This window comes from Ylistrum balloti, unplaced genomic scaffold (assembly GCF_031769215.1).
Source record: "Ylistrum balloti isolate Yb309-2 unplaced genomic scaffold, AGI_CSIRO_Ybal_v1 Utg370584, whole genome shotgun sequence".
Classification (NCBI taxonomy): Eukaryota; Metazoa; Mollusca; class Bivalvia; order Pectinida; family Pectinidae; genus Ylistrum; species Ylistrum balloti.
The window spans coordinates 560001-575090 of NW_026782363.1; the positions used below are offsets into that span (position 1 = coordinate 560001).

The 15090-nt window shown below is 35.7% G+C and overlaps 1 protein-coding gene across 2 annotated transcripts in view; it reads right to left on the bottom strand.

The window, feature by feature from the left end:
- The window catches only part of LOC132556688 (ciliated left-right organizer metallopeptidase-like), a 37773-nt gene that overhangs the window by 19139 nt on the left and 3544 nt on the right, over window positions 1–15090 (bottom strand). For both annotated transcript variants that reach the window (XM_060221123.1, XM_060221121.1), the window contains exons 4-11: window positions 13531–13585; window positions 13051–13197; window positions 9675–9797; window positions 7702–7780; window positions 7318–7466; window positions 7065–7136; window positions 5014–5116; window positions 2223–2289 (exon numbers count right to left, since the gene is read on the bottom strand). In XM_060221123.1, the coding sequence (XP_060077106.1) occupies window positions 2223–2289; window positions 5014–5116; window positions 7065–7136; window positions 7318–7466; window positions 7702–7780; window positions 9675–9797; window positions 13051–13197; window positions 13531–13585 (795 nt within the window). The remainder of the gene's footprint in view (window positions 1–2222; window positions 2290–5013; window positions 5117–7064; window positions 7137–7317; window positions 7467–7701; window positions 7781–9674; window positions 9798–13050; window positions 13198–13530; window positions 13586–15090) is intronic.

The following is a 15090-nucleotide window of genomic DNA, read 5'->3' on the forward strand; positions in this document are numbered from 1 at the left end:
CTATATGAGGTTTCAAGATTTTTGTTGAACGGTTTTGGTTTCATGCTCAACACAAATGAACTTTGTAATTTGATGGATCTGTTTCCATGGTAACAGATAAAGTTTATAAATGGCACTGCTAACACTGACTTTGGAATTAAGTGACAGTAAAACAAATCAAAATCTTACTATTCATTTTGGGCCAAAATTCAAGTATATGTTCACTTTCTGTGAATCTATCTTTTGATCTGGTCAGTTCATGAAGTCACTGAAATGTGAAGAGCTCTACATTACATATGCCTGTGACAACAGAAATTCCCCAACATCTATAAATAGAACACAAGAAAGTCCCTGACAATCAACCTGGTGATAATATCAGGGGACATAGAAAGTGATTTGAAACTTTTGCTTTTAAAGGCATATGATAATTGGTAGTATACAAGGATGGCAAAATTATTGAGGGAATTATATCATTAGAAAATCTGTCCTGATGTACAGCTGGTGGTATGCGAGGGGAACACTGCGTCAAGTAAGCAATGTACTACCCTGAAAGCTACAAAATATTGAGTAGTGATCTTAAAAGGTTTTATAGCTGATGTCCGGAAAAACTGAAAGTTATAACTCAGCATATCTGTTCCCATGGTGACAGAAAAAGTTTTTCAATAGAGAACTTCTCTAACGCAAAAGACACTTCTACAGTATCAGCTTGATAAGTGTAAGATTTGAGTTGGTTTTTTTTTCAATTGTTTAAAAGCTATGGTTCAGAAATATATGGATATTTGCACCCACCATTGTTTGGCCTTTATCTTTTTCTAGCAAACTAGATATTTCCATTCTTTTCTATTCTTTTTTAAGTTTCATTAAAATCAGTTCATATTGAGTTATCATGTTCACAATGACCAATGTTCACATTAAAGGGTCATATATATGTAAATTACAATTGAATTGGTCCAATTATCAAATTTATCCAAGATCTTGTTGACATCAGGCTGCATACCAAGTTCATCAAAATTGGTTCATATCTAATCCATTTGTATGATTTTGAATCCCAATCACTGAAGGAAGCTTCCAACCAAATATGAGTAATGTCCAGCGCAAAGTTCTAAAGGAGATGTTGTTATAGCAATATAGCCCCCTTGTGGCCCTGACCCTAAGCACTTATAGACACTGTGATTGTGTATTGAAATAAGGGGATAATGGAAGTTTTATATCCATATGCAATGGCACATGATCTAAGTGATTGGTCATACTAATATACATAATTACATGAAGGTTCAAGACATACAGTCATGATGAGATCTTCATATGATCATTATGATGGATGAGTGTGATTGGAGAAGTAATAACTGATCATGTCCAGTCAAGTGTGACTCTGATATCTGCACATTTGGAAGTGAAGTGCACTGTTATAGGCCACTGAAGGTTTGAAGTAGCGAACTCTCATAAATTGAATATTTTCTTGTGTTTAAGGGGATGTGTTGAGATTCCAACATTGATGATCAGCTATTATCACTGGCTTATGTAAGGATTCTTTATACACAACCAGGAATTTTAATATGTGACGTTTCGGTGACCAGTACGATCCGTACGCTGTCACCTTCCTCAGACCACTGATAAAGGGTCTGAGGAAGGTGACAGCGTACGGATCGTACTGGTCACCGAAACGTCACATATTAAAATTCCTGGTTGTGTATAAAGAATCTTTACATAATCCTTACTTTCCAACCTGACGAAAATGTTCAGTATTATTATCACTGGCTATTGACAACCAATCAATTACTAGCTTGTTTATCCAATTAACTATGTTTTATTATTCTTTTAAAGTACCTTACACAATAGTGACAATAACATTTCATCAGTTAATAACTTATTTGATCACTGCCCTTTATCAGTTCTCCTGGTAAGTCCTACTGATGCTACAAGTTGTAGAGGTTGGGGATATTAATGGTCACCTCTCTAGCCTTGGCTAGTGGGGATTTCTCTTTAATCTACTGGTGGAGTGTCTGGTTAGAGACCAAAGGTCACTATAGCCTCACTAGAATCATCAGTATTGATGGAGGTGAAAACCATGAAGAAGAATTAAAGCTATAAGCTTAATTCAAACACTAGCAGCTAGGAGCTCATTACTCCTTCCAATTACATATGAATATATCAATTATAGCATAAAAATCGAGGAAGATCTAAACATCCCTGCACCCCTAAAACCAACAATTAGTCAATTTGGTATTATAATGTAAACTTACTTTGTAGTCTTACAAAAGAAGTTGGACTTCTGACAACTTTCACGGGATCCAAATTTACACCCAGTATCTGAAGAAAAATAAAATTCAAATGAATTTTAAAGGACATAAAACACTATTGTGTAAGATATTGATATCTTAAAAAAAGGAAAACTGTTGTGTACAAAACTATTATCTACAGAATACTTGATTGGAATATTACTATTGTATGTAAGTCTTTACTTGTCTGGAATATTACTATTGTATGTAAGTCTCTACTTGATTGGAATATTACTATTGTATGTAAGTCTCTACTTGTCTGGAATATTACTATTGTATGTAAGTCTCTACTTGTCTGGAATATTACTATTGTATGTAAGTCTCTACTTGTCTGGAATATTACTATTGTATGTAAGTCTCTACTTGTCTGGAATATTACTATTGTATGTAAGTCTCTACCTGTCTGGAATATTACTATTGTATGTAAGTCTCTACTTGTCTGGAATATTACCATTGTATGTGACTCCCTACCTTAGAATACATATATTATGGTTGTGGGTATTTGTCTACCTGACCAGAATATAACTTTTGTGAGGATCTATCTACCTGTCTGTAAAATTACTGTTAGATGTGTCTGTCTATCTGACTATAATATTACTGAAAGATGTGTCTGTCTACCTGTCTGTAATATTACTGTTGTATGTGTCTGTCTATCTGTCTGTGATATTACTGTTGTATGTGTCTGTCTATCTAACAGTAATATCACTGTTGTATGAGTCTGTATATCTGTCTGTGATATTACTGTTGTATGTGTCTGTCTATCTAACAGTAATATCACTGTTGTATGAGTCTGTATATCTGTCTGTGATATTACTGTTAGATGTGTCTGTCTATCTGACTGTTATATCACTGTTGGATGTGTCTGTCTATCTGTCTGTGATATTACTGTTAGATGTGTCTGTCTATCTGACTGTTATATCACTGTTGGATGTGTCTGTCTATCTGACTGTAATATCACTGTTAGGTGTGTCTGTCTATCTGACTGTAAATTCACTGTTAGAAGTGTCTGTCTATCTGACTGTAATATCACTGTTAGATGTGTCTGTCTATCTAACAGTAATATCTGTGATATTACTGTTGGATGTGTCTGTCTATCTGTGATATTACTGTTGGATGTGTCCATCTATATGATATATCACTGTTGGATGTGTGTCTGTCTGTGATATTCTGTTATATGTGTCTGTGATAATATCACTGTTGGATGTGTCCATCTGTAATATATGACTGTAATATCACTGTTGGATGTGTCTGTCTATCAGTAATATCTGTGATATTACTGTTAGATGTGTCTGTCTATCTGACTGTAATATCACTGTTAGATGTGTCTGTCTATCTAACAGTAATATCACTGTTGGATGTGTCTGTCTATCTGACTGTAATATCACTGTTAGATGTGTCTGTCTATCTAACAGTAATATCACTGTTGGATGTGTCTGTCTATCTGACTGTAATATCACTGTTAGATGTGTCTGTCTACCTGTCTGTAATATTACTGTTGTATGTGTCTGTCTATCTATCTGTGATATTACTGTAAGATGTGTCTGTCTATATGACTGTCATATCACTGTTGGATGTGTCTGTCTATCTGTCTGTGATATTACTGTTAGATGTGTCTGTCTATCTGACTGTAATATCACTGTTAGATGTGTCTGTCTATCTAACAGTAATATCACTGTTGGATGTGTCTGTCTATCTGTCTGTGATATTACTGTTGGATGTGTCTGTCTATCTTTCTGTGATATTACTGTTAGATGTGTCTGTCTATCTGACTGTAATATCACTGTTAGATGTGTCTGTCTATCTAACAGTAATATCACTGTTGGATGTGTCTGTCTATCTGTCTGTGATATTACTGTTGGATGTGTCTGTCTATCTGTCTGTGATATTACTGTTGGATGTGTCCATCTACCTGACTGTAATATTACTGTTATATGTGTCTGTCTATCTAACAGTAATATCACTGTTGGATGTGTCTGTCTATCTGTCTGTGATATTACTGTTATATGTGTCTGTCTATCTGACTGTAACATCACTGGGTATTCTGATCATGAGAACAAAGAAGGGCATCTATCAGTTTGGTTAAAATCTCTCCATCCTTACATACTCCTCAATACATGTCATTCCTGAAGAAGTTTTTCCTCTATTTCCATTTATGGACCTCATCCATCAGGTCACTTGGGGGTCAAGGCCTCTCATTTATACAAAAGTGAATGTCTCCACCAAGGTTGCTTTAGACTAAATCTGGTCAATATCAATTTATTTGAACAGGAGAAGAATGATTCTAGAGATTGGGTCAGGCAAACAAATCTGAGTCCTGTGAACCTGAACCAATTGATGTTCTGAAGATAATTTGGACTGTATCATCTAATTGTTGTAGAAGGATTTTAAATACTTAATTCTTTTCCTCTATTGGTCCATGCCCTTCATGCCTCAAAAGACCCAGAGTCACTGTTAGTACAAATCTGGGTCCCCTTCCATCATTGATGCTCTAAACCAAATTTGTAAAAATCTGTTTCGTCCTTCGTGACTACATGTACATGTAGTAACGATATGAATGCTACATCATGGCATGAACTCATCAGTTCTTTTTACCTGGTCATAATAATAAAATGTTACTAAAAAGCATGAATATGAGTGTACCTGATATGTATACATCCCAACGCCTAAAATACAAACTTTGACTAGCTTACTGACAGATGGGCAGCGATTCTTTTTCTTTTACTTTTAATGAAAAGTAGATACGAAAAAAATAGACCTTTGCCCCACAAATAGAGTCCAGCTTGGTCATAATCCACCTTGTACCATCCAGTGTCCTCAAAAAATGCCAAGGTCAAAGGGTCAATCACAGTTTGGTGAGCCTGGAAATACACCAATCAAACTAATGAAAAGGTCAATTCCATGCATGTCATGTTTCCAAATACTGGCTGGAGACTCCAGTTTATTTCACTTGATTTGAAAATGAAATCCACTGGGTTTTTTTTCAAAATTACATACTTTATATAAATATATAAAAAAGTGAAAGTAAAAATTACTACAAAGTTACAACAAAAGGCCAACAAGGGCAATAATGTTCACCTGGTTGGGTTTGGTAACAATTTATTATTGTTTTCTCCAAATCATATATTTTAAAGATATTCTATTGGAATCTGTCCCTGTAATCCCAGGAAAGTCAGACTTTACTTAAGTAAATTTTAATCCCCTCTACACACTGATGTTTCAGACCAAATTTGGTCAAAAATTTTTCAAAGCTTGCCTCTATTCCACCTATTGAGTCTATTGAGGTGCAAGGGGGCTCAAAGCCAGTTTTAATACAAAACTGAGTCTCCTTCACCCAAGGATACTGTTTTCCAAATTTGAATAAATACATGTCAATTCAATAGATGAAGAGCAATTCTAACACTTTATCTTTGTGCTATGGCAAAAGCTCACTTGGTCCTTCAAGCCATAAGAGCTAAGAGCAAGATATGGCAAGATGTGACATTATCCCCTGAACCCAACTGTTAAAAGGAAAGACACACAATCATATATCTACCTTTTCTAATTATGCTAATACAGTGTACTATTATACCCAGTATTCCATTGCTGAAGTTGCTTGATCTTAACTAAATGGAAAGTATTTAAAAGATTTACATCTTTTTCTCCCATAAGGCCATGCTCTCTGGCAAATGGGGAGATGCACTGTTTACACAAAATTAATTTCAATCTACCTTCAGACTTTAATTTGGAAAAAATTCAATCATTCCTTAAGGATAAGATCAATTTTTGAGAATTGAAGGGGCAGAGATCCGTGGTTTATACAAAAGTGATTTCCCTACACCTAACCATGTCTTAAATTCTGACTGTTGGGACAACAGCCAGGTTATCTTAAATAAGGAAATTTTAAAGAATTTGCTATAATTCCCCTAATGGCCCCTGCCACAGGAGGCTGAAACCTAAAGCTTTTACAAAACTGATTCCTCTTCAACAATGGATGTTTCAGACCAAATTTCGTCAAAATATAAACATTCCTATGAGAAGAGTAGGATTTTGAAGAATTTGCTCTGTATTCCCTATCGAGCCCACCCTTTCCATCCCTAGGGTCCAAAACCCACCGTTTACACAAAACGTATTTCCCTTCACCCAAGCATGTCTCAGACCAAATTGGGACAGCATCCCGGTATATTTACAGAAGAAGGATTTTAAAGGCATTTTTCTGTTTTTCTATTTGGCCTCATGCCTCTCCCAAGAGGCCGAAACCCAAAGTTTTATACATATATACAAAATTGATATTCCCCTTTACCAAAGAATGCTTCAGGCCAAATTTTAGCAAAATCTATTCCTTCCTGCAGGAGGAGAAGTATCTAATTAATTGGCACTGTTTCTAATATTGTGCCCTACACTTACTGCCCAAGGAGGTTTAGACTCTCCGTTTTTAACAAACTGATTTCTCTTCACTCAAGGATGTTTCAAATCTAATTTGAATAACATTCCTAAAGAACAAAATAGATTTTAAAGTAACTGATAGATTTTTCCCAATCAGACCCCAACCCTCTGGCTCAAGGGGGCCTTACACCCACCATTTAATAAAAAATAATTCCTTTTCGTCAAGGGATGCTTCAGACCAAATTTGCTATTTCAGTCATGACTAGTTGCAACTTAAAGGAAAAACTAACAAATTTACTACATTTCCACCACACTTCTCTGGCCCCTTGGGAAACAGACCCACTATCTATACAAAACTGAATTCCCTTCAACTTGTCATGCTTCAGATCAAATCTGGATATAATCTAATCACTCCTGCTGTTTATATAGAACTGCTGAACTCACCATTCCTAGCTTTGGAGCCATAATAGAACCATACATCAACTTCGGACTCCAATGGGAAGTAATGACCCCATTCTGTAATAATGAATATTATTCAAATATCAGGCAGAAAAAGACAGTGATGAGAAGTTGCAGTCTATCTGTCTCGACTCTTAGAGTTGTTACAAATCCTTCTCATTAAATGCAATTCAATAATAAAAATCACTTGTGTAAGGTTGTATGTGATTGTATCAATGTCAACCTGTAGGTAGGATACCTCAACATGTAGTGGTCCTCCAAACCTCTCCTCAGTCAGACAGCCAAAGTGATTCTGGGCATGTTGTATCACAGTTGAGGTAACCAGACGTGTGATGCCGTAGATCTGTCGTACCACACGTGACATATATCTGGGACATTCTCCACCAACTGGAACAAGCATAGATTCATACCTTAGAATGCTGAGTACTTTTTATGGAATGGACCTGCTGGGAAAAGTTTCAATCCAAATTTTTTTTTTCATGGTCTTTTCTTTTCAATGCAACTGAAAGAAGGAACTTTCCTAGCATTCATTAAAATCTGATGTGTAAGTATATTGATATAGATATTTACATAAAGACAGAAAAATTCATGTAAAGAGTGTTTTAATTTTAATTCAAAATACCTGAACGAGAGCAGTCTCTGAACTTGCCAAACAATCCTTTTGAGAACCCCAGTACGTGAAACAACTCATGGACAACACTCTGAAAAAGATCCAATAGAACAGTTAACTTACATTTCAACAAATGAGAAAGCTATGGTTTGGATGTAAAATATAATCAATTTGAATACGAGACAATGTCAACCTTGTCAGGCTTCATCCAAGAAAGCCGTCAGCCAAATATGCTTCTGCGCCATTTGGCTTTTCAGAAGAAGTTGTTTTCTTTTCGTAAACTTTGTTGGGTTTAATCCCAGGAATCCATCATCTAAATATAATTCTTCTGCGCCTTTTGGTCAGACAGAAGAAGTTGTTTACATGTTTTAACAAATTTCACCCCTGTGATGCTGAATAAGAGTCAAGGTCATTTCTTTTTGTCAACTTTTAACAATCAGCTTCTGTGCCTTATGGTAAGTCAGAAGAAATGATTTTTTTGTGGTTTAACAAATTCAACCCCTGCAACCTTGAATGAAGGTCAAGGTCACTTCTTTTTGGCAAACCTTGTCAGGCTTCATCCAAGGAACTGTCAGCCAAATACTATGCTTCTGCACCAATTATTTAGAAAGAAGAAGTTGTTCAAAGATTTTACCACATTTGACCTCTGTGACCAAAATGGAGAAAAAGTCTATCATATGAACAAAACTGTAACAATTCATCCAACCCTAATATCAGCACCCTGGGCCTTTTGGTTATTTTGAAGAAATTGTTTAAAAGATTTTTACACATCTGACCCCTGTGACTTTGAAAATTGGTCAAGTTCAATTATTTTGACAACCTTGGTAGCCCGTCATCCCATCATGCTACAGGTCAAATATCAGCACCCTGGGCATTTTGGTAATGGAACAGTGGACAGAGGCTGTTTAAAGATTACAACATATTTGACCCTGCCATATTGAAAGTTAATCATGTTCAATCATAAGATCAAACCTGGTAGCATCCAATCCTGCTACAAACTCAATATCAGCACCCTGGGCCTATCTTTTATTGAAAAGAAGTTGTTTTAAAAGTTTTATTATATTTGACCCCTATGACCTTGAAGTGATTCATAGTCATTCATATTTAGAAACTCTGAAGCTTTTCATCCAACCATGCCACAGACCCAATATCAGCACTCTGGGCCTTTTTGGTTTTGAAAAGATGTCATTTGAATGGAAGTTTACGCTTAGCAGACTAGCACACAACGACAGACAAAACACAATGACTATAGGTCATCCTGATCCTAAAACAAATTACTAAAAGTAAATTTTCTATATAATGTTAAGTAAACTCTAATCACCTCTCTGGCCCGCCCATCAGCCCCTCAGGGTCAGCAAGGTTCAGTACGTGCATATTATCAAACTGTCATTCTACAGTAACAATTCTTGCCAAGTTTGATCTATGTCTAGAAAATAAGCAAATTATGTTCAAAAATGTCATTTACCTATATACTGTTTAGTAAACTTAACTCCCTCCTCAGGGGAAGACGTCAAACCCTGGGGTCATAAAATTTGTAATTTAGGTAAAGCATCTTCAGGCCTTCCCATCCATAAAAAGTATTTAAATCTACCATACTTGGGATCCAAGAGGAAAATTTTTGAAGTTTCAATCAATTTGACCCAATTTTGTCGCAGCTCTCAGGCCCCAGGGGGTTGGGGACCATAAAATTTACAATTGTGGTGCACCTTAAACAATGGAAGATTTTAGTAAAATTTCGTTGACATCAGTTAAGGAGTTTTCTAGAAGTCAAAAATGTTAAAAGGTTACGATGCACAAGCCAAATATCAAAACATTTGGTCCATTGGTTATTGAGAAGCTGTTTAAAGAAAAATTGTTCTGCCAGGTGAGCTTAAAATTGACAATTAATTTGAAAAGATTCAATAAAATATGTACAAGAGGTATAAAACCTTCATCAAAAATATCATCATGATCCCTTGTGTAAAATTACAATGGGTATACATTACCATGTAGACTTTTTCTTGTGTCATGTTAGTAGCTCTGATCAGAAAGGGACAGAAATTGATATAACCAGCGATCGGGCGGTCATATTGGTCCAGTTGGCAATAACCAGAGTAAGCTAGTACAATCTAAAAAAAATATAAACACTGTGGTGTAGTGATAATCTGAAAGTACATTACAACTATGTAATTCAAACTTAAATGGTGTATAAGTACTTGATGCAACGCCAGTAAGCAGACATACTTTATACAACACAAGAAAGTAGATGTACTTTATACAACTCCAGTAGGTAGATATACAACACCAGTAGGTATATATACAACTCCAGTAGGTAGATATACAACACCAGTAGGTAGATATACTTTACATAACACCAGTAGGTAGATATACAACACCAGTAGGTAGATATGCTTTACATAACACCAGTTGGTGGATATACAACTCCAGTAGGTAGATATACAACACCATTAGGTAGATATACAACACCAGCAGGTAGATATACAACACCAGTAGGTAGATATACAACATCAGTAGGTATATATACAACACCAGTAGGTAGATATACAACAACTGTAGGTATATATACAACAACTGTAGGTATATATACAACACCAGTAGGTAGATATACAACACCAGTAGATATATATACCAAACCAATAGGTAGATATACAACACCAGTAGGTAGATATACAACACCAGTAGGTAGATATACAACATCAGAAGGTATATATACACCAGTAGGTAGATATACAACACCAGTAAGTATATATACAACACCAGTAGGTAGATATACAACACCAGTAGATATATATACCAAACCAGTAGGTAGATATACAACATCAGTAGGTAGATATACAACATCAGAAGGTATATATATATACACCAGTAGGTGGATATACAACACCAGTAGGTATATATACAACAACTGTAGGTATATATACAACATCAGTAGGTATATATACAACACCAATAGGTAGATATACAACATCAGTAGGTAGATATACAACACCAGTAGGTAGATATACTTTACATAACACCAGTAGGTAGATATACAACACCAGTAGGTAGATATGCTTTACATAACACCAGTTGGTGGATATACAACTCCAGTAGGTAGATATACAACACCAGTAGGTAGATATACTTTACATAACACCAGTTGGTAGATATAAAACATCAGTAGGTATATATACAACAACTGTAGGTAGATTTACAACAACTGTAGGTATATATACAACATCAATAGGTATATATACAACACCAGTAGGTAGATATACAACAACTGTAGGTATATATACAACACCTGTAGGTAGATATACAACACCAGTAGATATATATACCAAACCAGTAGGTAGATATACAACACCAGTAGGCAGATATACAACACCAGTAGGTAGATATACAACATCAGTAGGTAGATATACAACACCAGTAGATATATATACCAAACCAGTAGGTAGATATACAACATCAGTGGGTAGATATACAACATCTGAAGGTATATATACACCAGTAGGTAGATATACAACACCAGTAGGTATATATACAACACCAGTAGGTAGATATACAACACCAGTAGATATATACCAAACCAGTAGGTAGATATACAACATCAGTAGGTAGATATACAACATCAGAAGGTATATATACACCAGTAGGTAGATATACAACTCCAGTAGGTAGATATACAACACCAGTAGGTATATATACAACTCCAGTAGGTAGATATACAACACCAGTAGGTAGATATACTTTACATAACACCAGTAGGTAGATATACAACACCAGTAGGTAGATATGCTTTACATAACACCAGTTGGTGGATATACAACTCCAGTAGGTAGATATACAACACCAGTAGGTAGATATACTTTACATAACACCAGTTGGTAGATATACAACATCAGTAGGTAGATATACAACAACTGTAGGTAGATTTACAACAACTGTAGGTATATATACAACATCAGTAGGTATATATACAACACCAGTAGGTAGATATACAACAACTGTAGGTATATATACAACACCAGTAGGTAGATATACAACACCAGTAGATATATATACCAAACCAGTAGGTAGATATACAACATCAGTAGGTAGATATACAACATCAGAAGGTATATATACACCAGTAGGTAGATATACAACACCAGTAGATATATATACCAAACCAGTAGATAGATATACAACATCAGTAGGTAGATATACAACATCAGAAGGTATATATACACCAGTAGGTAGATATACAACACCAGTAGGTAGATATACAACACCAGTAGGTAGATATACAACACCAGTAGATATATATACACCAGTAGGTAGATATACAACACCAGTAGGTAGATATACAACATCAGTAGGTAGATATACAACATCAGTAGGTAGATATACAACATCAGAAGGTATATATACACCAGTAGGTAGATATACAACACCAGCAGGTAGATATACAACATCAGTAGGTAGATATACAACATCAGTAGATATATATACACCAGTAGGTAGATATACAACACCAGTAGGTAGATATACAACACCAGTAGGTAGATATACAACACCAGTAGGTAGATATACCACACCAGTAGGTAGATATACAACACCAGTAGGTAGATATACAACATCAGTAGGTAGATATACAACATCAGTAGGTAGATATACAACATCAGAAGGTATATATACACCAGTAGGTAGATATACAACACCAGCAGGTAGATATACAACACCAGTAGATATATATACATCACCAGTAGGTAGATATACAACACCAGTAGGTAGATATACAACACCAGTAGGTAGATATACAACACCAGTAGGTATATATACAACATCAGTAGGTAGATATACAACACCAATAGGTAGATATACAACAACTGTAGGTAGATATACAACACCAGTAGGTGGATATACAACACCAGTAGGTATATATACAACACCAGTAGGTAGATATACAACACCAATAGGTAGATATACAACAACTGTAGGTAGATATACAACACCAGTAGGTAGATATACAACACCAGTAGGTAGATATACAACACCAGTAGGTAGATATACAACATCAGTAGGTATATATACAACACCAGTAGGTATATACAACATCAGTAGGTATATATACAACACCAGTAGGTAGATATACAACATCAGTAGGTAGATATACAACACCAGTAGGTAGATGTACAACACCAGTAAGTAGATATACAACATCAGTAGGTATATATACTACACCAGTAAGTAGATATACCACACCAGTAGGTAGATATACAACATCAGTAGGTATATATACAACATCAGTAGGTATATATACAACACCAGAAGGTAGATATACAACACCTGTAGGTAGGTTTACTTTTTCAACACCAGTAAGTGTGATTAGCATACCTTCCTTTGGTAACAAGTCTTGGTTGTTTTGGCTGTGATATAGAGAACAGTGTCTGCATCAGGAATGCCCTTCCCTGCGGGAAACACCACTTCCTCCTCCCTATCTTTAGGGTATACCTTCAAGGATCCGAGGTGGGCCTCTGGAATCTAAGAAATGAAATCAAAACAAAATGCCCAGAAAACCTGTATCACTCCCTTGCTTTATACAAGATGGAATCTCTTTGACACAATGACACCAAATTTGGTCACATTTTATAAAGAAAGCATGACAATATCTTCCTGTCTAGCAGTCAGATGGGATGTCAAGTTCCAAATTTATAATTTATTTGTACCTGTGTATATTTATTTTCTGACATAAACCAATATCAACATTGTTCTGATTACCAACAAGAATCTTACACTGTTGTAGCTTATTTCTCTCTCAATGTACTTTTGTCATGTGTTTAAAACTGTGTTTTGTGCATATTTGACATCATTTACCTTCACAGCATCATGACAATACTCTTCTCTGTAATTCTTGTCTATTACAGCACACCTATAAAGAGTATATAAATAATAATCAACCAAACATCTATCACAGACCTAGTCCTGTACTAACACATGTTTCCCTAACATCTATCACAGACCTAGTCCTGTACTAATTCTTGTTTCCCTAACATCTATCACAGACCTAGCCCTGTACTAATTCTTGTTTCCCTAACATCTATCACAGGCCTAGCCCTGTACTAACACATGTTTCCCTAACATCTATCACAGACCTAGCCCTGTACTAACACATGTTTCCCTAACATCTATCACAGACCTAGCCCTGTACTAACACATGTTTCCCTAACATCTATCACAGACCTAGCCCTGTACTAACACATGTTTCCCTAACATCTATCACAGACCTAGTCCTGTACTAACACATGTTTCCCTAACATCTATCACAGACCTAGCCCTGTACTAACACATGTTTCCCTAACATCTATCACAGACCTAGCCTAGTCCTGTACTAATTCTTGTTTCCCTAACATCTATCACAGACCTAGCCCTGTACTAACACATGTTTCCCTAACATCTATCACAGACCTAGCCCTGTACTAACACATGTTTCCCTAACATCTATCACAGACCTAGCCCTGTACTAACACATGTTTCCCTAACATCTATCACAGACCTAGTCCTGTACTAACACATGTTTCCCTAACATCTATCACAGACCTAGCCCTGTACTAACACATGTTTCCCTAACATCTATCACAGACCTAGCCCTGTACTAATTCTTGTTTCCCTAACATCTATCACAGACCTAGCCCTGTATTAACACATGTTTCCCTAACATCTATCACAGACCTAGCCTAGTCCTGTACTAATTCTTGTTTCCCTAACATCTATCACAGACCTAGCCCTGTACTAACACATGTTTCCCTAACATCTATCACAGACCTAGCCCTGTACTAACACATGTTACCCTAACATCAATCACAGACCTAGACTAGTCCTATACTAACACATGTTTCCCTAACATCTATCACAGACCTAGCCCTGTACTAACACATGTTTCCCTAATATATAGTGTCTTTTCTCCCATCTTTAACATTACTATATCTGATATATGTAAGTTTCCTCCTCCCACACTGATTATGTGTATCTATATTCCTTTATACTCTTCAATATCTAGCACCCTTATGTCATTTTACATAAAAGATACCCCTTATCTAATAGATGAATATCTTTCTTTTATATATATATATATATAAGTAAAGGTCAAATATTCAATTAAAGTTGGTATCTCTTTATCCACTTCTTTTAAACAACAAATATCAACAGCCTGGACCTTTTTATTATTGAGAGAAAAATTCTGAAGATATGAACTCATTAACTTTAAAAACAGAAAAGGTCATTCATAAGAACAAAATTGGTAACCCTACATCCCAGGATGTCACAGGCCCAATATAATCACCTTTTTTCCTTTGCTTATTACTGTTTAAAGATTTTGACATATTTAACACCTGAGCCTTTTTTATCATTGAGAAGTAATTTAAACATTTTAAAACA